Source organism: Branchiostoma belcheri, unplaced genomic scaffold, assembly GCF_001625305.1.
Source record: "Branchiostoma belcheri isolate BF01 breed outbred unplaced genomic scaffold, Haploidv18h27 scaffold48, whole genome shotgun sequence".
In the NCBI taxonomy this organism is placed as follows: Eukaryota; Metazoa; Chordata; class Leptocardii; order Amphioxiformes; family Branchiostomatidae; genus Branchiostoma; species Branchiostoma belcheri.
This window is the reverse complement of record NW_017804109.1, coordinates 78,215-100,035: the sequence shown is the minus strand read 5'-3', so window position 1 is coordinate 100,035 and position 21,821 is coordinate 78,215. Positions and strand designations below refer to the sequence as shown.

General features: G+C 43.1%; 1 protein-coding gene across 1 annotated transcript in view; it reads right to left on the bottom strand.

Annotated features, from left to right (window-relative positions):
• Positions 1-413: 413 nt before the first annotated feature.
• The window catches only part of LOC109479304 (glycine receptor subunit alpha-2-like), a 24,896-nt gene continuing 3,488 nt past the window's right edge, over positions 414-21,821 (bottom strand). The window contains exons 2-8 of the mRNA XM_019781260.1: positions 8,774-8,841; positions 6,727-6,956; positions 6,252-6,334; positions 4,812-4,967; positions 3,577-3,747; positions 1,426-1,779; positions 414-610 (exon numbers count right to left, since the gene is read on the bottom strand). Coding sequence (XP_019636819.1) covers positions 414-610; positions 1,426-1,779; positions 3,577-3,747; positions 4,812-4,967; positions 6,252-6,334; positions 6,727-6,956; positions 8,774-8,841 — 1,259 coding nt within the window. The remainder of the gene's footprint in view (positions 611-1,425; positions 1,780-3,576; positions 3,748-4,811; positions 4,968-6,251; positions 6,335-6,726; positions 6,957-8,773; positions 8,842-21,821) is intronic.

The following is a 21,821-nucleotide window of genomic DNA, read 5'->3' as shown; positions in this document are numbered from 1 at the left end:
CTTGAACGTGAAAGCAGTATTTGTCACAATCATAAAGTTTTTGCCAGATAACAAACCTATTCTTTACATATTTATCACATTCTGACATGACTCTAGGCTTTACCAGGAGTCATGACTGAGAAATATTACTTTTTAGTATTGGCAATTATTGTTCAACAGTATCAAAATACATTTATACATCATACATTTTAATTACTCTGTAGTCTAAGGGTACCTCAGTCTGAGGGATCGTTGTATACAGAACCATGCTCAGGAATGGTTCTAGATAGACCACGCGTATCCAGAATCTTGCCTGCGGCAAATCTGCGTTCTTAGATACGCGGAGACCATCCAGAACCCGACCTGATCCCAACCCATTCAGGCATAGAACTAGATAGGCACGGCTCTGGATACGAAGTTTTTTTCTTGCTGATTCAAAAGCACAAGTAGAACGGCCAGTAGATTACATTGAATAGGATGAAGAGTGTGGGGAAGGCCACTCGGCAGATGTAGTCGATTCTCTTGGCTTTGTCTGCGGGACTGCGCGGGCGGCAGGGTGACGTCCTGGTGACGGGATCAGGCACCTGTGGGTCCGTGCACACAACCTGAAGCGTCCCGTTATTCTGGTCCATCATCTGAGGAGGAAGAACAACACAAATTATAACTTACTATGTGGGGTCATGTGGCGTAGAGGCAGAGTGCTCGACTCGGAACCAAGGGTTCGAGTCCTGACGTGCCACCGATCTTGTGCCCCAGGGATAGGCACTTAACACGACTTTCCTGACTTAACTCAAGTGAAAATCAGTATTGTGTTGTCCCTTGTGTTGGTGGGGGCATTAATATAAGTTGAAGAAAAAAACTTGAGTGTGCCGTCATCACGCCTTGTGCTTACATGCTGGAATAAAAAAAAGTACGATGTGGTCATATTCGTCTTAGGTCGTCATACGACTTTTTTCGAGCAGGCAGCCGTGACAGAACCAGTCGACACGGATCTAAGATAACCCTTTTCCGTTACAAAGCAGCTGCAATTTTAGAACACATGCATGAGAATCCCAAGAATGTCCTCAGTTTACGATTGTAGGACGTATGTTCAATAGATGTACAGCTTTCTGAAAGTATTTAGAGATACAATCGTCATCATTCTGAGAGGTCGCCCGAGCTAAATCCACTATTTCTCTCTCACTTGTTTTCCACAATGTCCATGACCTGCACTCTGGCATTCACGGCAGTTTCATTGATATGATTCTCGACCAACTTGGAGATGTGTGACAGATATATGTATATATATACGTATATATATATATATATATATATATATATATATATATATATATATATATATATATATATATATATATATATATATATATATATATATATATATATATATATATATATATATATATATAGTGACAGATATATATTATTGAGTGTCCCACAGACCGTACGTGGAATCTACCTGAGGTTTATGGTCCTCCCTTCTCCGTATGAAGTCGACTGCTGCGTACTCCAGCAGAGCAGCGATGACGAAGAGCTGGCAGACGACGACCCAGACGTCCACGGCGCGCACGTACGACACTTCCGGCATGGGCGCCGTGCGCGAGCTCTGCGCCGTCATGGTGAGGACCGTGGTGGCGCCCAGACACACCCGGGCAGGGACCGTGTCTATCGAGAACCAGAAGGAGATCCAGGACATGATGACGATGGAGGTGGAGGGGATGTACATCTGCAGCAGGTGGTACGCCAGGCGCCGGGACAGGTGCAGCTGGATCTCAAGGGAAGTGAACTCAAAAGAAGTAGCTGTGGGGAGGTTGGAAGCAAAGAATGGGAGTTAGAGTTCTGGTGACAGTGGAGGTTGAATGTCCTCGCAATGCTAGCGCTAGCGTACTGCTATGGGCCAATTTTGGCTCAATTAGATATGTCTTCACCAGTATTCGTCGTAGAGAGAGAGAGAGAGAGCACTCAGAGATGCTCACCTAATGGGCATCTATGGATTGGCTGATAGACCACCACAGATGGCTCTTGATTTGATCTGTTAAAGGGTTAGTGTGCCCGAGAGAGATCGTCACATCTGTTCTATACTATGAACCAATGACAGTCATTGCCAATGTAAGGTGGTCAAAGAAGAAATGAATAGGATTGATGAGGTAGATACGAAGAAGTTTGAGGCTGAGTCCAAGTTTCATTTTGATCCACTTTCAGCCATCTAGTGTTCCTGGGGCTATCTTTGCTACAAATAGGGTATATTCATCTACTGGTATCTGCTGCCTTTGGCTCTTGCTCTTGCTTTTTCCTTTAATAACGTTGTGATTCAAGTAGAGAGGCATTTCCTCTCCAAGATTAATCCCGCAGAGTATTAATCGCTTTTCCACACCTGCCAGTAATTTCCAGTGCAGGTGGTGGATGAGATGTTGGCAGACAACCAGCAGATGCATTAGTGGTAGACCCGTGTGCCACTGCGCGGCTGATTACTTCTTGGAAATCGCACTGCCTTTGCCAGAACACCTGAACCTTGTACCTTTAGGTGTCATCAGACGCTTTTGATAAATCTGACGTCCTGCCTACCGGATGTGTGGCCATTAAGTCTACTATAATCACCTTCTTTTGATATCCACGGCATCGTTGCCTCTACGATTTCCTGCATATGCTGCGCGTCAATCATTTAAATGGAAGCTTACCGTCTCTAACTTCCACAAGTATTCTCCATCCAAGCTGTTAAATGCCTTCTCATAAACAATAAAGTTGCCATAGAGAGGCGAGTTCCGTAGAATCCATTCTATGGACTGAGTGAACTGATCCTGAGTGTGGTAATCTGGTCTGTGCAGGATCTGTTTTAATCTGGTCTGTGCAGGATCTGTTTTAATCTGGTCTGTGCAGGATCTGTTTTAATCTGGTCTGTGCAGGATCTGTTTTTGCTAAACCCAGCCTGTTGGTCACGGAGATGTGGGTCCACAGCATCTCTCACTCTGTTCAGCAGGACTTTGTTAAAGACCTTGCTTGGAAATGAGAGTAGGGTACAACGCTCTCTTGTTTTGTTTTTGTGCTTCGAGCTTTTCAACTCTTAAGTTAAGAAAATATGCTCCAGAGAGTTGTTGATAGAGTCTTCGAACGTTCCTACCTTTGCATTCAAGTCACGCTGGCCTTTAAGAAGGTCTTTTAATGCTTCTCGTGCGAAACATTCGAACTCACCGCCACGAGTTTCTTCAAGTGGGACAGGGGCAAGGTATCCCTCTTGTCATCGCCAGCGGTCTTCGTAGTTTCTGGTATTCTAAACAATCTCAGTATTTTAAAAGGCCAAGCTAGGTATCTATCAGACCAGACACGTAGGTACATGTTTGTAAGTATTCCAGCCATTTGTCATGAGTTCAAATTACTCTTGAAGTTGCACAGGTATTTGTCTGATGCCATTTGTTTGCATTTTTAAGCCAGACTCTGTATCGCCAGAAGTACCATTAGCAACATTGGGCTAAAGGGCAACAAAATAGTGGCAATATTAGCCATAATGCCTATGATCCTTATGCATCGACGGTCAGTGGTGCAGGTTTTTGAATGTGTCATTGATGTAAAAGTGCGAAAGCAAAGACGTCGCTACGGTACCTTCCGTGACCAGATCGCAGGTCTGCGTGTGTTTGTCGCAGGTTCCCGGGAAGGCCGTGCAGTAGTCGCACTCAGGGGAGCTGAGGGTGTCCGCACACCGGGAGTTATCCACCAGACAGGCGTCAGCCGCGCGGTAGTCACACACGTAACTCAGGTACTTACACCCTTTACCTGCAGGACAGCAGTCACACACGTAACTCAGATACTTACACCCTTTACCTGCAGGACAGCAGTCACACACGTAACTCAGGTACTTACACCCTTTACCTGCAGGACAGCAGTCACACACGTAACTCAGGTACTTACACCCTTTACCTGCAGGACAGCAGTCACACACGTAACTCAGGTACTTACACCCTTTACCTGCAGGACAGCAGTCACACACGTAACTCAGGTACTTACACCCTTTACCTGCAGGGAGAACCAACTGTGGCTTCAGGGTGGAAACTAGAATACAAGCATGAAGTAACACAAAGAACACGGCTGCATTGTTATAAGTATAAAGCAGGCCATCTACATGAGGGTGCACCAACCTTCTCTCAACCGGGACGGGAGGCGACATTGACTTCCAACGACTTTGACCCTTTGGGAGCGTCACTAGTGCATATAGTCATGACTTCTGAGTGTTTCTTTTAACACAAGCAAGAGACATAAACTTACCTATCACAGTTTCGTTACTGATCATTGGACCCCTCGTTACTGTCTTTAGGACAATGCTTGGGTCAATAGGAAAAGTCATACAACGTACCCCAAAAAGTGGCCAGGTGGTCGTTATACAGAGGCGGTCACACGTACAGGTTTGACTGTAAATCTTGGCCGTCTAAAACTTCAAGCATAATCTCTCCAAACCAGTAGGCCCTTTTAGATGTCTCCCCGGGCCTATATCGACCGTACAGTAAAAAGCCCTCGTGGCCACCCGCCAAAGCACTGACGCCCATTAAGGTTCTGCCTGCCACGTTCAGTCTACTAAGCTGTAACTTATACCGTTGCAGCGCACAATATTTGCCCCAAGTGATTATAACGTACCTTTGTGGGCTCTGGCATTTGGCATCCGGGGCCATTCACCTTGTCTGCTCTCCGCACATGGCATTTTGGGGTCCCCATGTGCACAAAGGTCTTGGCATCATAACTCAGAATTGGCACTCGACATTTCAAGAATTTCAATTGACTTCCACCATGATTCGCTGCGGGTCGATGTACGGTTATTGACTTGGTGTACACTTGACGATATTTACCTTCCACTCTGAGGTTGAATGAGTTGACATAAGCCTTCATCTCTATCTCCCGGAGTCTGAACTGAGAGTGGATTGCTGTGGCGTCCGTCAGTAGAGGCCCCGGTCCGTGGTCGCTCCAGATAAAGGGATAACCCCAGGCCAGTAACACTCCTTCAACTGTGAATACAAGATCGGTACTTTTTACTCCACGGATTTTTTGTTTGCCTTCTTAGGCCAGATCACCCTTTACTTTGGGCTCGTGATCTTACATAATCGAAGTTGCGGTATGGCCATCTGTCCATAGTGAATGCCATCCCATTCTATGGGATTCTGGTAGTCAGTCGAACATTTTCATTTTTGTTATTGTTTTAGATTGCAACTTTCAGTTAATCAATCCAACATAAGATGCCTGCTCAAGGCATGCTAAGATGTGCTCATTCCCAACTATCATCGGTAGACTTTTAAATCACTGTCCAACTTCTGGGAAGAGGTTGAGAAAGCAGCAGGCGCCAGACCTAGACGGACGCCTGCTGCTCAATGTGCCTGTAGGCACAGGAGGACCTAAGCACTTCTGGAGAACGTACGATAAACGAGGAAACAATGATAAAACTGGTGACAGCAGGCCAAGAGAAGTTACTCCGCTGGGAAGTCCGACTCATCTGAAAGCCAGCTTGTTCAGCTCTCCTGCTGCCTACAGTAAGCGCAACTAAAGCTATAAAGGTCGCACTAGTGCTTTGGGAGGATTGTTTCATTAGATATAAACGATCCATTATAAGAACGACTTTCATACATTATGATACCCGACGGCATTAAAAGTCACAGACATATTGATTTTATTCAGGGTCTGCTAAATTGCTGGTTTGAAAATCCTCTCAACAGGAGAAGGTCGTCACACAACATTAAGAACACAGAGAAGCTATGAGACATGCGGCGGCGTGGGAGTAATAAGGAAGTAATCGGGATCAGACGGTGACATGTCATTAACGTCTGCATGGAGTGGACTTGGCATTTGGGCGATGAGGAGACGAGACAGTCATACGTCTCTGCCAAGTAGATTAAGATTTCTTGAGACTAAACTAGTGTTTAGGGATTTCGTGGTGGTGAAACGATCACTTAATTTCCTACCAAAATGGGGCTCCTATTATGAAGTGTGCACACTCATGCTATTGCCGTACATCACTTTAAATTGGTTCTCGTCATTCATGAAACACCAAGGCTTCAATTTCTGTCTAAAGCGAGTATTGGTCATGAAATGGACCTAGGAAGATGATAAAGATGATGACACATCAGAGTACATACCTTTTATGCTATATCCAACACTTTGCAAGGTGTATAAGTGAATTATTCAGAGATCCTGCAACATCCTGATGGTGGTTATGCCAAAATGCCAACTCGGTTAATGATTTTTTTTATTGTTTGTGCAGGGAGTTGTTGTACAGAGGAATAAATCTGGGTACTCACATCCGTCCATCCTGATACTGCAGAGCTGGTTATCCAGGGGATAGTTCTGTAGACTCATGCTGCATGTTACCTTGATCTCGTATCTGTGGTGGAAATACACCAATGGTGAATACTCCCACGCTCATAGATGCGTATGTTACTTGATTCAAGTGGCGTATGGCATCCAGAACGGTGCCTATCTAGTTCTATGCTGGAGGGATCGGGGTTAGGATTTGGCGGAGTTTGGGCATCCATGGTTCCGGATGGTCTTCGTATAGCCAAGAACGTAGATTTGCCACAGGCGAGGTTCCGGATACGCGTGGACTATCAAGAAACGTGCCTCAGTGTGGTTCTGGATAAAGCACGTTTCTGGATGTGTATATATATATATATATATATATATGGCCGTGTGTTGTGAAGTAAGCAGCAAACACACATCTGCAGGTTCTTACCAGTACAGGCAGCATGTTTGCAAATAATGTAAAGCAATACGTACAGTGTCACTTCGTTGACTTTGCCGTCCGCGGTGACCCACATGTTGGGTTCCTTCTGAAACTCCTTGTGCGGAACGGTGGCGACCTTGACCTCCTTGAAGTTGGAGAAGTCGATGTGAGGCGTCCAGAGCACGGCCTGAGGGTCCACCGGGAGGTAGGGCCTGCCTTCCGGGATCGGCAGCAGCCGCGGGTCCCGCCATTCACGGACTATCCGTAGGATGGCTTGGAAGTCCTGGGAACAGTGTAACAGTGGGGGGTTATAGGCGCTACCAACTGATCCGTCAAAGGGGTCTAGACCTTTTAGCGGAGAGGTGTCTGACTGGGGCCCGGGAGGTTGTGGGTTCGAACCCCGCCCGGGACTAGTGGGTTTTTATCTGTTCCTCCTGTTTCTAACAGTGGTTCCCACACCGGCCCTGGGAGTTCTGGCAAAGAGTGCCGCTCCAGGGATGTCGAATTCGGAAGATTCGAGGACGAATCTTGAAAAGAAAAGGGGGAGTAGTGTAACAGTGGGGGGTTATAGGCGCTACCAACTGATCCGGCCAAAGGGTCTAGACCTTTTAGCGGAGAGGTTAGAGTGTCTGACTGGGGCCCGGGACGAGTGGGGTTTTTACTGTCCCCTCCTGTTTCTTACAACAGTAACAGCCCAACAATGGTAATCTGCTGACACTGTGACGCAATAAAAAATTAAAATCTCGCTTACATTCTCTATTTCAAAGTGCGCAAAGCATGATTCTTTGAAATGGTACTTAGTAGTAATCTATTTCAAATACGTTATACATAATACGTTTGAAATGGGCTTCACAGAAATATATTGCCTTAAATTCACTTGACATGAACTTGATAAGAAACCATGCTACGCCTTAAAAGTTCACGATGAAATGATCAGGGTAGAAATTGATATTGTCTCAACTCCCAAGATCACTGTTGAAAGGTTGAGTAAAAAGTCAAGACCCAAGATCATAAGAATCCAGCCGTACCCTTACCAGCAGTGTGGTTACAGGAATTCGATATATAGATCATACCCTTCAAACATAACCTTTGAAGACAAAACATGAAAGCGGGGCACATCAATTTCCCTGGTATCCAATTTAGCCTCCCGTCAAACATGTATCTGTTTAACAAGTCGTGAAATGAGATGACCTGGATCAAACCATCTCTGGGATTGTCGGATCGTTACCTGCAGATTGCGACATGGATAAGGACAGTCTGTGGGGACGAGTCGCGGACACACGTTTGTGTCACACAGAGTTTATTCCGATCTCTGAGCCAAAGGACTGATTTTCCTGAATGAGAAATAAGGAGCTCAGGATGAGGACTCTTCACTCACTAGGTCGAGATTCCCTCGGTCCCAATGACTGGTCTTCATCTCTTTCTATCTTTCATTTCATCGTTTTCAGGATTCTTAATCACTTTGAAATCACAGCCACCAACACCATGATGGTAAGTGAGAGTTCTCTGTCTCACGATAATCGGCCCATGTCGGCACTTACTCGTATGCATAAATCAGCAGGATTAGAATGTTTCAAAACTCTGTACATAACACGTGCAAGGGGATGATGAATGATGAATAAGTGAACTTTTACACAACTCTCGTGACTTGGAGCTGTTGGTCATCGACCTTCTAAGGGCCTGACCAGTGGAGGAACGAGCAACACTATTATTTGGTACCCGCTTTCCGCTGAGTGGGGTGGCGACCACAAATCTCATTGGTAGTTCAAAGAAATTTCGTTTGTTTCTTTCAAACGAAATACTCATCATGGTCCATCGTCGATGTGTAAAGTCACGAGTCGTACAAATCTAATGTTTGATCCCCTCCACCCAGTGGACAGGAGCTCGGGTGCCGTACTTCAGATATGCTAATGATGTAACTTGATGAATTGCTGTGGATTGCACTTAGTAGAAGGACCAGATAAGCGCCATATAATTCAATAGTTTATTCAATGAATTCAATAAATGAGACTGTACCATTGGTTCTTCAGACACTGAATTCGATAAATGAGACTGTACCATTGTTTCTTAAGACACTGAATTCAATGAATGAGACTGTACCATTGTTTCTTCAGACACTGATCCGAAGCCTTGTAGGTGCGCGGCGACGGTGACGTTTAGCCATCGGTCTGAAAGGAAGACAAATCATTTTGACGGAGTTAGAACGACAGTTGCATACAAAAACACAGAAGGTCATGGTTAAGTCATGGATGCACCCACAGTCCCTGACTTTCAGACATGAGGATGGAATCAGGTTCAAAAGGTCCTCTCGAGTTCAACACTTCTTGCACGCCAACCATCTTTCAGAATGGGTAATGAGTTAGCATCTGCCAGGCTTTAGCCTTTCACCATGCCACCAGACGGCTAGAAAGGGTAGAAAGTGGCCAAATAGACAGAGGGCACTAACCAAATCCTTCTCCAAAACGGCAACTACACCCGCCTGCTTTGATTCGCTCTTAACGTTCCCTGGCAAAGAGTGGCATCAATAAAAAAAACTCTAAAACGGTCTACCCCCGATAACTATGACCATCCATAACTGAAGACAGGCTCTTGCTTGCTTGTAGTATGTCATAATCAAGGAGTTGGCAACCCGACGTAAACAGAAGGGGACAACCAAACCCGACACTCAAAGAAATCCCAGAGGTCAAGGTTGGAGCGAAGGACCGCGACCTGCTGGCCGCCATGCTACATGTAGACAGAAGTGTCTGAAGTGACGTCCTGAAGGGCACGTCGTACGAGAATGTACTAACTTAACTGATAACAAGTAACATGCTCAGAGAGTTTGTCTGCTAAAGGAGTACAGTTTGCCGCAAATTTCTACTTTTTCCAGTCGCGACTGAAGCCTGAAAGAGGCTAGTAAGGAGTGGTAACTAGCGTGTACATGAAAGGCTTTTCAAAATAACATCGCCTACACGTAAAAAAAATGTTTATTTATGTCAAGACTAACACGTTTTCATCTATCAAGTAAAAACGAACTTTGCTCAAGGGTGGTTCGCGGGCATTTTACAACGGCTCTAGGTATGGTCAATAACCTGGTGCATATTCACAACCGGAACATGAAAACCCATATGACATGCGAGCTTGTGCAAGCATCGAGGAAAAGATTGCATATTGACGGCTTCTGACAGCAAACAAATGCTCCTTGCACGCAAGAAGAACCTTGAATCGACGCAAGCAGCCGGCCGCGTCACGAACTTGTGCAGGACAGAATAACTAAAGACCGGGTGATCGATCAAAAAGCGGAGTTCGGAGCTCGTTAATTACGTTCAGATCTTTTGACAAATAGCCTGATTACACTTGCTCTTACGTTCGCACGATCTATATAATGCTCGTTGGTAAAGTACTTTAAGAAAGGGACTCGTAAAACAACCTATCATTAAAACTTTAACTAACCTCTGATCAATACAGAATAAATTAACCTATATGGTCTATGGATTATCTAGGATCTACTCACTCGTTAAAATTGGAATTGATGCGTTTTCATTGCTGCATCTTATTGTTCCGCATTGGATTGGGACGGTTTATCTACTGCTAACTGCATGATGTAGCACATGGGATGCGGGTAGTTTACCTTTAATATATTCTTTTACAGTTGTCACCTCTTAGCCTGTATCTTTGGATGGCTGTCTTTGCGTAAGTTCGGCTCCACTGCGTAAGTCTCTCTCAAGGTGACTGCATTAAGAGATGTCGCCGCTGATGGGAGAGTTAGCCTTGACTCGGTGCCACGGCGGACTCTCACGTCTCCAACACCGTGCATGCTTGAAAGCATCCTGTCTACTCCCGTCGGCCAAAAGTCTATTCCCAACCGATGCATCAGAGGAGGGTTTTCATGCCATTGCCGCCTGCTGTCTTATCAGCCTAGTAGACTAACAACGTTTACAGGCCGTAGCGCCATCGAACATCATTTTGTTACAACAGCAAAACTAGCCTGTCAAGCAAGCTGATCAACAAGCCATGCAATGGTTATCTTATTATCCTTGAGGCATAAACTGGCGACCATAAACCAGTGAGTAGTTGATGAGCGTAGTCAACATTCTCGTTACATCCCACTTGATATAATTCATTACACGGTGGATTTGCTGTTTCACAGTTTTTGGTTTGATGTCAGTAACATCGGCGCCGTATCATTAAATCACACACCTCGTTGACTGCGCGGATGTTCTTTTACATCTATGCAGAGTCGGCAGCAAGGTTGTTCAAAAAACACTTCACACAATGTTTGCAGCTTTGATATCCGAAGTCATTCACCCCCAGATAATGACTGCCTACTTGCAGCGAGACGAATCCTATGAAGAAGACTAATAATCTAAAAACTAATAGCCTATACGTTGGTGAAGTGTAGACATCCAGTTAACAAGATACGCAGAAAAAACAGTTACTCAAGCAACTGGGTATGATTTTGGAAGCGGCCAGACGTTTCAGGTAGCATCCACTACCTTTCGTCATTGAAACTGGAGAACTCTCGAATTCAGCGGGTATATTTCATGAAATTGCATATTTCACACATATCCTACTGGAAGTGTGACTAGAATAGCCCATACATTTTATTGGTAAAATTTATTGCCAGTAGAACTTGCTACACTGTGTGATATCGAACTTTTGATCTTAAGAGTGTCCTCAGCATGAAGTCTATAAGCTATCCAAAGGACCGTTGCTCAATGAGGACACCGTTGTCGGGGCGTTGCACGCCGCGTGTGTGCGAGTAGGGCTCTTCAACTACCTGTGTTCAACAAGGCCGATCCTTCAGGCAGACCATTAAGAGCACTCCATGTAACAGCCTGCGGGGAACGGGCTTGTGGAGAACGCTGCGAACCGGGCCTGTAATTACCAGACCCTGCTGCCGCCATTACTACTCAACTGTAACAAGCAGCTGGGTTGTTTAATGAGTGCACATGCCCTTTCCCGACCCCTGCATGTATTTCACCAAATTGCATATTTCACACATATCCTATCGGAAGTGTAACTATTAAGTCTGAGGTACTTTGCAGAATGCACTATAATTTTGGGGAATTAAGTTTCCATTTTTAAAAATCGCAGACAATTATTCCCATAGCTAAGCGCCCGAATAGGAACGACTTACAAGTTCAAAGGCGCCCTTCATACGCGCGGTACGTGCCCCTACCATTAGGCAATAAGATGTTGTTTGTACACGGTTAGATACAGCCTGGTTACAAGAAGCAAATAACTTGCTTAGTTATTATCTTAAGTGTAGTTGCATTGCCGGATGCAATGTGCCCTTTATCTAACAACTTTGAAAGCTGTCTTTCCGCAATGTTCCTAACTCCTATTAACTATCTATAAAGTTGCAGTAGCCTTCCTGTATCCGTTATATAAGAAACTTTTTGATACCCTTAAAGGAACCAATTCATATTGCCACAGACGTTGACAAATGTTGAGTCATTTGTACCATGTTAGTAGGCCACGCTGTAGCTACTTCAATAAGATGAATATTGCCAATGAATCTCCATAAACGTCTTTATGTGATTCATTCGTTGCCATTGGTTTGACCTGGATCACAGACCTTTAACCTACTTTGTTCTTTGGCGTGCACATTGGAATTTTTTTATGATCAGTGATAATCAATCATTATCTATTTTATTGTGGTCGAGCCTGTAAAACAATTTCTTAAGCTAGTCGTGGACATAAAGGAAAAAATAAAAATGAGTAGTACCAGTATCAGAAATGCTGTCTTGTTGAAATGGCTAAATAGTCAGCCCTTAGTACCAGTGAATCTCTGCGTGACTGTTTAGATTGTTTCTGTTGCTTTGACATCATCATCATTACGGACATCTAACCCAGACTAAGTTGACTCCACTTTTGCAATCGCTCCCTGTCTTCGTTGCTACGTCCCGGATATCTTGCGTGCAAGATGGTCTGCCCTCCTCTGTCTCCAAACGCGGCAATTGTATATATCGGCACGTAAACTCATATCCGTAGTTTGGTATTCAGTGTATCGGAGTGTAAGACTGCTGGCTACTCGTGCTCGATAAAAAAAAAGCCACTATCTACTTTATTCCGACATGCTGTCAATAATAGGCAATACTAGGATGCACGAAGCGGTATATGGGGCGATGTGCCTGTAGGGGAATGGGCTTCTTTCTCGTCCAGGCTCCGTCACGGCCCGGATGTGCAATAAAACCCTGAGATATTGGTTCTGCTGTGCGATGTACTCTGATGGCAATCTCGAAAGTTTCTAGATAACAACAGGGATTGAGGAGTTTTGGTATTGAGTTCCTTACATGTTGGATTTCCGGACTGCGGACTTAATTACACAGTAACTCAGAACAAGGAGTAACAGTAAAGGCAATATAAGAAAAGTGTGTTGAAAGAGTAACAATAAAAGTGTGTTGAAAGAGTAACAGTAAAATCCATACAAGAAAAATGTTCAAAGAGAGACAGTTAAAGTCATATAAGACGAAATGTTCAAACAGTAAAAGCACTATAATAACAATATGTTCAAATAGTAATAGTAACAGTAAAAGTCATACAAGAACAATATGTTCAAATAGTAACAGTAAAGTATGCTCCATAAACTTTCCCCATGTATTTATCCTAAGTTACAAAGTTACAATTTATCATAAGTTACAAAACTTTCAATTGCTCCGAAACGTACATGCATTTGGGATCATATAATGTCAAATACAGGTTTACGGGTAGTTTGCCACTAATCGTAGTCGTTAAATAAACGACGGGAGACTTTAAATTTTGGCATCGACTCTACCTGGCCTGACGGACATTTGAACAGAAATTTTGCATAGTGTCTTTCATAGGTACATTGGGGGGAGGAGAGAGAAGAAAACATCATTCTTTATTCATGAGGCTGTCTCGCCTTTCCCTCTAGATTTATAGAGGTTGGATACAGTGTGACGATACAGTGTGACGATTGTGCAATCAGAATCAGACATATAATTGCTGTTTCACGGTGAGCATCCTGGGTCGCACATCATTGAGGTATCTATCACTGTTCTGGTAATGTCCTATAGATTATCATCTACACAATCTATGCGATTTCTCTAAAGATATTTCGGCAACCTTTCGATCCAGTGTGACGATTGTACCATCCGAATCAGATAATTGCTGTCCCACGGTGGCTATCCTGGGTCGCAACATCACTGGGGTATCTATCACTGTTCTGGTAATGTCCTATACATTATCATCTACACAATCAAAGAATGTGATTTTCTCTACCGATGCTTCTGCAACCTTTCTGTACCCTCATAGTGATGATGTTCTGTACCCTCATAGCAATGAGACGAAGGCTATTAGTCTTTACTATCGGGTGTGCTCGGTAAACTTCCGTTTTAGGTCAAGTCATCCTTTACAATTGGCACATCATTATTCTTCGCTGCCCTCTTTAAACGTGATCTGTGTATGACCAAGGTTGTGCAATTATTCTCAACAAATTACATTCGCCTCGGAAGGGGGAAGATGTCAGTAACAGTTAAACGATGCGGTGTCTATTACCATGCAAAAATGTCACAGTCTACCAGATCATAGCTAACTGTATCTCATATGTGTTGTTTATATTGGCTGAATGTCAAAGTAGTCTGAAAACTTCAGGGTGATCTTTCTGCACGAACGACTTCATCTTCTGTCATTACGTCCAAGGCCACATGTTATTAACACACATATTCATTTTCAGGTTACGTACCTGTAGGGAATGATGTGTGAGGCGGGTAAACTGAAAGCCGTTAAGCTTGTTAAAGTTTGTCGCACGATTGTGTGCAGTATCATAACCTCCATAACTCCTCGCACCGTGTACTCATTGATCTGTGTTCTGTGACTAACTCACATAAAAGGAACATGAAGCTTTGCTCCGATAAATTTTCCGTGCAGGGTAAGAAGTCATGTCGACCGTGTGATCCTGAAATCAAAGAGTGCAATAGTTTGTTTGTTTGTTTTATTTCGAGCTCCATTTAGTGTAATACATAAAGTTTACACTACTCTTCCTGGAGTCCAACTAACTAAACAAAAATAGTAAAAACAATAATAAATCAATCAAACATAAATTAAGATAAACAATAAATAACGGAAAATAATAATAATAAATTCATAACAAAGATTTATCCTGAGAATAGTGTTGTGACTTATTGCGCCCTCTCCCATTGCTTTTGGCGAACATTCTCAGTCCATCTAAAGCTTTTCACATAAAGCCGATCATATCATAGCAGACAGCTGTGGCTACGAGATACACTCCATCCGGTCTATACGGTTGTCAATGCAAAAAGGATGTCAGCCGGTCGTTTCTATGTCAGGGTGAAGAGATTTTGAATGGGCCTTCCCGATTTGTTCCACAGTTCTAACATAGGCAGGGTGTGAAGTCTTCAACTTTCAGATTCCGCGTGAGCGCATTGTAAAGGGCATGAGGGCACGCCGATGTGCGTGAACCATGAAACGTAGGTTTCAATCGTTATACCCCGTTCAGCCACAAAGTGAGATTTTGCCAAAAGAGGCCAAAAGGTCTGGGGTTGGCGCCAAGTCAGAAACTTCCCGGCAAGTCAGGCGTACTTGATTGTTGTTGTGGTGCGTGCGGTGCTTAATAAAGTAAATCAGAGCATGTCTCAGTTACCCGAGACATCGACTCTTAATTGGATCAATAGATGCAAGCATACCGTCCTGATTTGACCTCCGTTCTAGCGGCAATCAGAGCAAAAGATTGACTTCCCCATTTATTCGCGAAGGCTAGTGGAAAGACTCTCATTCGTACTTTCTCACAAAGTTGTTGAAACCTTCATTTCTGTATAAACACAACACCTAACATGAAGTAAACGTATCATCAAACTGAAACGGAACTCAGGACATGGTAGTATAAATGGTAGAAAGTGAGATCAATGGAATGTATGCTACACAACAGAAAAAGTTTGTATCTTTTAAATTTATTAGGTGTGCGGTGCACTTTCTTACCTATCGTTCCTCATAACACCATCCATACTAACACGCCAATTGGAAAAGACAGCGGAAAGTGACACTTAACATTTATTATTCCTATTGCCAAGTCGTGCTAATTTAGAAGAACAGATGGGGCGATGGCAGGCCGATCTAACACTGGTCCCCCAGGTACCACAAGATTCATCACTGAACGCATAACAGTTTAGGCAAGCAGACATCTAGATGAAATAGCTGCCAAGGAACCACTTTTCCTATTACTAGAGCGTGATTCTTCTGTAGCTGAATGTGTCCAAAGGGAATAAGGAAATGGTGATGGTATCATCACAGGCATCTAAGGGATACTATACCATATCTAAACGACACAGATGCATGACTGCGTGCCTTTTAAGAAGGTGATTCTCTTTATCGCTATTCTGAACGTTTAATATAGATAGACCCGATTAAATGCTGTACAATTCCACAATGGGTGGATGTCTGGCGTCAAAGTAAACCGGGGCAGTAGATTCTGGTCATCCACATCCCCTGGGGTTGGGGAAACGGATGTTTTCGTTCTCTATGTTTGATATTAGCATGGAAATGGCCCCAGATGATAGGTGTATATGCTGATACAAAACCATTTATATTCTGCTGTTGAAGTTATTAGATCCTAGTCCGTGGGTGACTTACGCTTCTCTTAAAATCAATGGATTCTTTGGACGTAAAGTTTTCTTGCTGCGGTCATCACTTTATGTAAGACAAATTGCCCACCCTACCCACCTGTATCTATCCCGATCTACGATAAAGGATAGATCCAATCTATCCAGCCAGGTGTATTATCTGTCCGTGGTGGTTCGAGGAATGCATAATCAAGATAGCTAAATGAACCTTTAAATCATTATGTGATTGATGTTTTCAACTTTATCTTGCCATTACAGCAATAAGAAGAAACATAATTCATGATGCGCACTTCAATTCTATCTTTGTCGTGTCTCCATTGTTACCACTTTTAAATCAATAGTGTTAACAAAGAACAGCAGTACTTCCCTGATTGCGCAAGGGTGGGAGTTGGAGGAAATTACATGCTTAGTTTTGCACCTCTCATAGCACTTCACACTTCCGAGGTCAGGAACTACTGTAGATAGAATGTAATTCTATCTACAGTAGTTCCGCATGGCTGCACAATTTGGACATCAAAGGACACGAGGCCTTGTATACAGAACCTTGTTTATCAATCATCCATGCCCTTGCGATTCCTTCGTTCGGGAAAGCACTTTGGTACATTCCTGAGAGATTCCAACCGTGACTAATCCACTGCCGCACACACATTTACGCCATCGCATTTTCCGGGACTTTCGCCATTCAATGGGAGTATCGCTGTCATTTATTTAGGAAAAATCCATGCCTGGTGTGTGGATCATTTCTCATTGTACGGCAACGTACTTGTGTTCAGGCAGGAAACGAGCAGCAATATTGATCAAATAACAACAGGCCAATAAAATATTTCAAGAGGTTAACACGGCGGAAGTTCCCAGCGAAGCTTGACGAAATGGATTGCTACAGTGCTCTTTGTGAATCGGTGGAGTGTACGTTTACAGAGAATCAACGGACTAGGAAATAAATGAACAAGGGATTAATGCTTAAACCCGTTGCTATACAGACATGTCACATGTAGTCAGGTTGTTAAGGTTGCTTTGTGTTGAACCTAACAGAATTAATTCATTCTGGAGATACCAGAAATTCTGATAATCTGGTTGGTAGCGTCTAACATGGGTGTTAGTGTATCTAACATGGGGCATCCAGGTCACTGATATGGAAGAAAACTGAACATTGTGATGAAAGTAACTTAAAAATAACTTCTGGAGCAACTTTCAGTAAAGTCCATCTATGTTTGTAACATTTTCGTAAAGCCCACATCAGAAGCCATAATAGTAAATATTATGTTTTTTGTTTATTTGTTCTTTGGTTTGGCTAAGGACATAGCCATGGTTACTCAACTAGCATGGAGTTGATAAAATGTATCACGACAGTGTTCTGTGTGAGTCGGTGATGTGTAAGTTTACAGCAAATCAACGGACTAGAAGTATATGAATAAGGGATTGATACTCAAGCTCAACTAGCATGGGGTTATTCGCATTAGCTATATGGTCTTAAGTCATCAACCTTTCTGTGCTTCGGCATTCAAGTTGACCACATTCCGTGTCAGTCCGAGTTTAAAAGGAAAAAGTTCAGTGAAGATAACTAGCCAGTCATTGGACATGCAGCGATCTCGCTTTGATCATTCTCACACTCTGGAAGCCAGATTCATCACACCACGCGGGTTCTCAGGCCGGGAGCGCGAGTTTTTGGCAGAGTTCCCAGGAAAGCGGCTCAGTCTGAACAGCGCTGATAATCACCATGAAAGGCCCGAGAGCAGATCTTAATCAAGATATGCCAAACATTCAACAAGTCTGGGAGAAACCGACGCCCAACTTCACGACACTCCATTTAGAACTATCTACTTTAGACACTTCAAAACCTATTGGTATTGGAAAAAGAATTTGCTCAGTAAGGAGCATAGTGTCCTCCCGCCACTGAGGCTTCGTCCTGCTTTTTTTAGCAACATAGAAACTTACTGGACACAGTGGTGGGCAATTCTAGCAGGTTGCTAATCTTAGCCTAACCACTGGCAAAGAAGAGTATATGCAATGGCAAATACTATCAAAAGAGCAACAAGTAACAAAACAGCAACTGAGCAATATAAATGACGATCTATGTCATTATCCTGCAAATGGATAACTATGTCTGAAGAAGGTACTTTTTTTTATAAGCAATTGATGGATATACTGCATTCCTTTCCGTCGATGCTCTACAAAATTCATCAAGCATTAAGGATGTCCCGGTGGCATCTCCTGACAAGTTAGTTAGCAGATGACATGGTTAAAAGGAGACATCTGATGGCTACATGTCCGCAAGCTTTGTGAGGCCAAGATGGTCTGGGAATTTTGATTTCACAGAATTCTACCTGATATTCTCCCGTGTGTCCAGAACTCTCACGCAGCAAACGATCACTTGACTTGGAAATTTGATGAATGGAAGTTGTATCGGCGTGGTGGCAGGTAGAGTAATGGTTTTCGGGACGAAATCGTTCATTTTAGACCGTCCCTCCCAGCTGATCCCAGCCCTCAACTCACGCACCACCGGTTCACGTACGGTCCATGAAACATGCGAACGTTTATCGGTAATCGCCAAGCAGATCCTAGCTATAGGGTGGCAGAACACAGTATCAAATTGGCCAGGCAGTATCCATTGGGTCGCATATTGGGCCCTCTCTGACCAATGGATACTGCCTGGCCAATTTGATACTGTCTTTTGAAACCCTAGGACCTGTTTGGAGATTATCTATCGGATGCACTACGAGATTATTCTCTGATACATGTTGATCCCCTGATTAACGTGCTCCACAAACATGGCGGATCGATTCTGACGGCTGCCTGAATTGTCTTCACGCACTGGCTAAATCTGCTTATTTTGCAGGGATTAAAGAGACTTTCAGATAATCAACAAGCGTCGACGGAATTCTCTGAGGTGTAGTACCTGTTACACGGTCACCATTCATCTTGAATACAAATGAGCCACACAGCTCCTTCCAGGAAGAGGAACCCATATTGTAGTTGTGCAGTAACCAACGATAGAAGGTTTTGAGACAGGAAGGTAAGAAGGGCTTACACCAGGGTGAAGAAAAACAGAGACTTAAGTACATGGTGTAGAAGCAGCACCTTTCATGGTTTTACGAAGAATACTCTCTGGTAACGAGGTTTAAAGTAGATAGACACAAGATAAAGCCTGTTGCATCGTATCGACGCAAACACATCAAACTAAATCGACGTAATTACGGTTACTATAAACGTGCCTGAAGGGCCTAAATCCAACAGCGGAACCTGTCACGGTTTGATTTGTAGCATCTGTTATTGCATTACGCTGCCGCTTGTGGTGTTACAGCAAATTGAGTACTGAATCATGTGTACATGTACATCTATTGTCATTAGCTACATCATCATTTAGGTAGAATATGTGTACTAATGAATGAAGCATTTGAAGTAAAATTCACTTTATCTTGGTTATAAGTCATAAAATGAGACACTCTAGATCAAACTTATACCATTTAATATGTGAGATATTACTATGGATTGCTTAGTGCACAAGAAGAAGCAGAAAAGATATGGTTACCGGTTACAAATATATGTCTGAAATTAAGTTGAGACATGATTCGTATGGTGAAACTTGTGGGAGTTGTAAAGAGATGTATAGAGAGTTAGGACTTTGCGAGGTAAGCTTATAAGATGGAAAAATATAGGGAAACCACAACAACTGTAGAAGGTCACAAATTGTAATACATTGGAAGACATGTATAGAGAGTTGGGGAAGATACAAGCTGATTCACTGAAGTTATTAAAACCATTTTACAGTCGTGACAGTCGAGTAACCCGAAGTGCCTCGTCACCTTTGATGAATATAACACTCTACGGACACTGTAGGCACAGCAAGAGCCCTTGCCACAGCGGAGGGAGCCGGCAGTGTGGTGAGATGTGATTGCCTGGAGGAATTCAAGGGACGTCCACACTTCATCAATTGGCCCATAATGCGTTTTCTCTTAAGCCCCGCAGTACCGAAGAATGCCTACCTACCCTCTAGTAACCAGTTTTGAGGTAGATAGGCACGAGATAAAACCTGTTGCACAGTATCAACGCAAACACATGAAAGTCGCTGGACTAAATCGACGTAATTACGGTTACTACAAACGTGCCTGAAGGGCCTAAATCCAACAGCGGAACCTGTCACGGTTTGATTTGTAGCAACTGTTATTGCGTTACGCTGCCGCTTGTGGTGTTACAGCAAATTGAGCACTGAATCATGTGTACATGTACATTTATTGTCATTAGGTACATCATCATTTAGGTAGAATATGTGTACTAATGAATGAAGCATTTGAAGTAAAATTCACTTTATCTTGGTTCTAAGTCATAAACTGAGACACTCTAGATCAAAATTATACCATTTAGTATGTGAGATATTACTATAGATTGCTTAGTGCAAAAGAAGAAGCAGAAAATTATGGTTACCGGTTACAAATATATGTCTGAAATTAAGTTGAGACATGATTCGTATGTTGAAACTTGTGGGAGTTGTAAAGAGATGTATAGAGAGTTTGGGCTTAAAGTAAACTGAAAAATATGGGTATGGGATATAGGGGAAACAACAAACGTAGGTCACAAATTGTAATACATTGAAAGACATGTATAGAGACTTGGGGGAAGATACAAGCTGATTCATTGAAGTTATAAAACCATTTTACAGTCGTGACAGTCGAGTTACCTGAAGTGCCTCGTCACATTTGATAATATAACACTCTACGGATACTTTAGGCACAACAAGAGCCCTTGTCATAGCGGAGGGAGCCGGCAGAGTGGTGAGATGTGATTGCCTGGAAGAATTCAAGGGACGTCCACACTTCATCAATTGGCCCATAATGCGTTTTCTCTTAAGCCCTGCAGTACCAAAGAATATCTACCCACCCTCTAGTAACCAGTTTTGAAGTAGATAGACACAATTCAGATAAAGTCTGTTGCACAGTATCAACGCAAAGTCGCAAACACATCAAAGTCGCTGGACTAAATCGACGTAATTATGCTTACTAAAACGTGCCTGAAGGGCCTAAATCCAACAGCGGAACCTGTCACGGTTTGATTTGTAGCAACTGTGATTGCGTTACGCTGCCGCTTGTGGTGGTACAGCAAATTGAGTACTGAATCATGTGTACATGTACATCTATTGTCATTGGCTACATCATCATTTAGGTAGACTATGTGCACCAATGAATGAAGCATTTGAAGTAAAATTCACTTTATCTTGGTTATAAGTCATAAAACGAGACACTCTAGATCAAAATTATACCATTTAGTATGTGAGATATTACTATAGATTGCTTAGTGCACAAGAAGAAGCAGAAAAGATATGGTTACCGGTTACAAATATATGTCTGAAATTAAGTTGAGACATGATTCGTCCTGGAAACTGGAAAGTAAAATGGAAAGATATAGGAAACAACAAACGTAGAAGGTCACAAAATGTAATACATTGGAATACATGTATAGAGAGTTGGGGGAAGATGCATGCTGATTCACTGAAGTTATAAAACCATTTTACAGTCGTGACAGTCGAGTAACCCGAAGTGCCTCGTCACCTTTTATGACATTATATATAT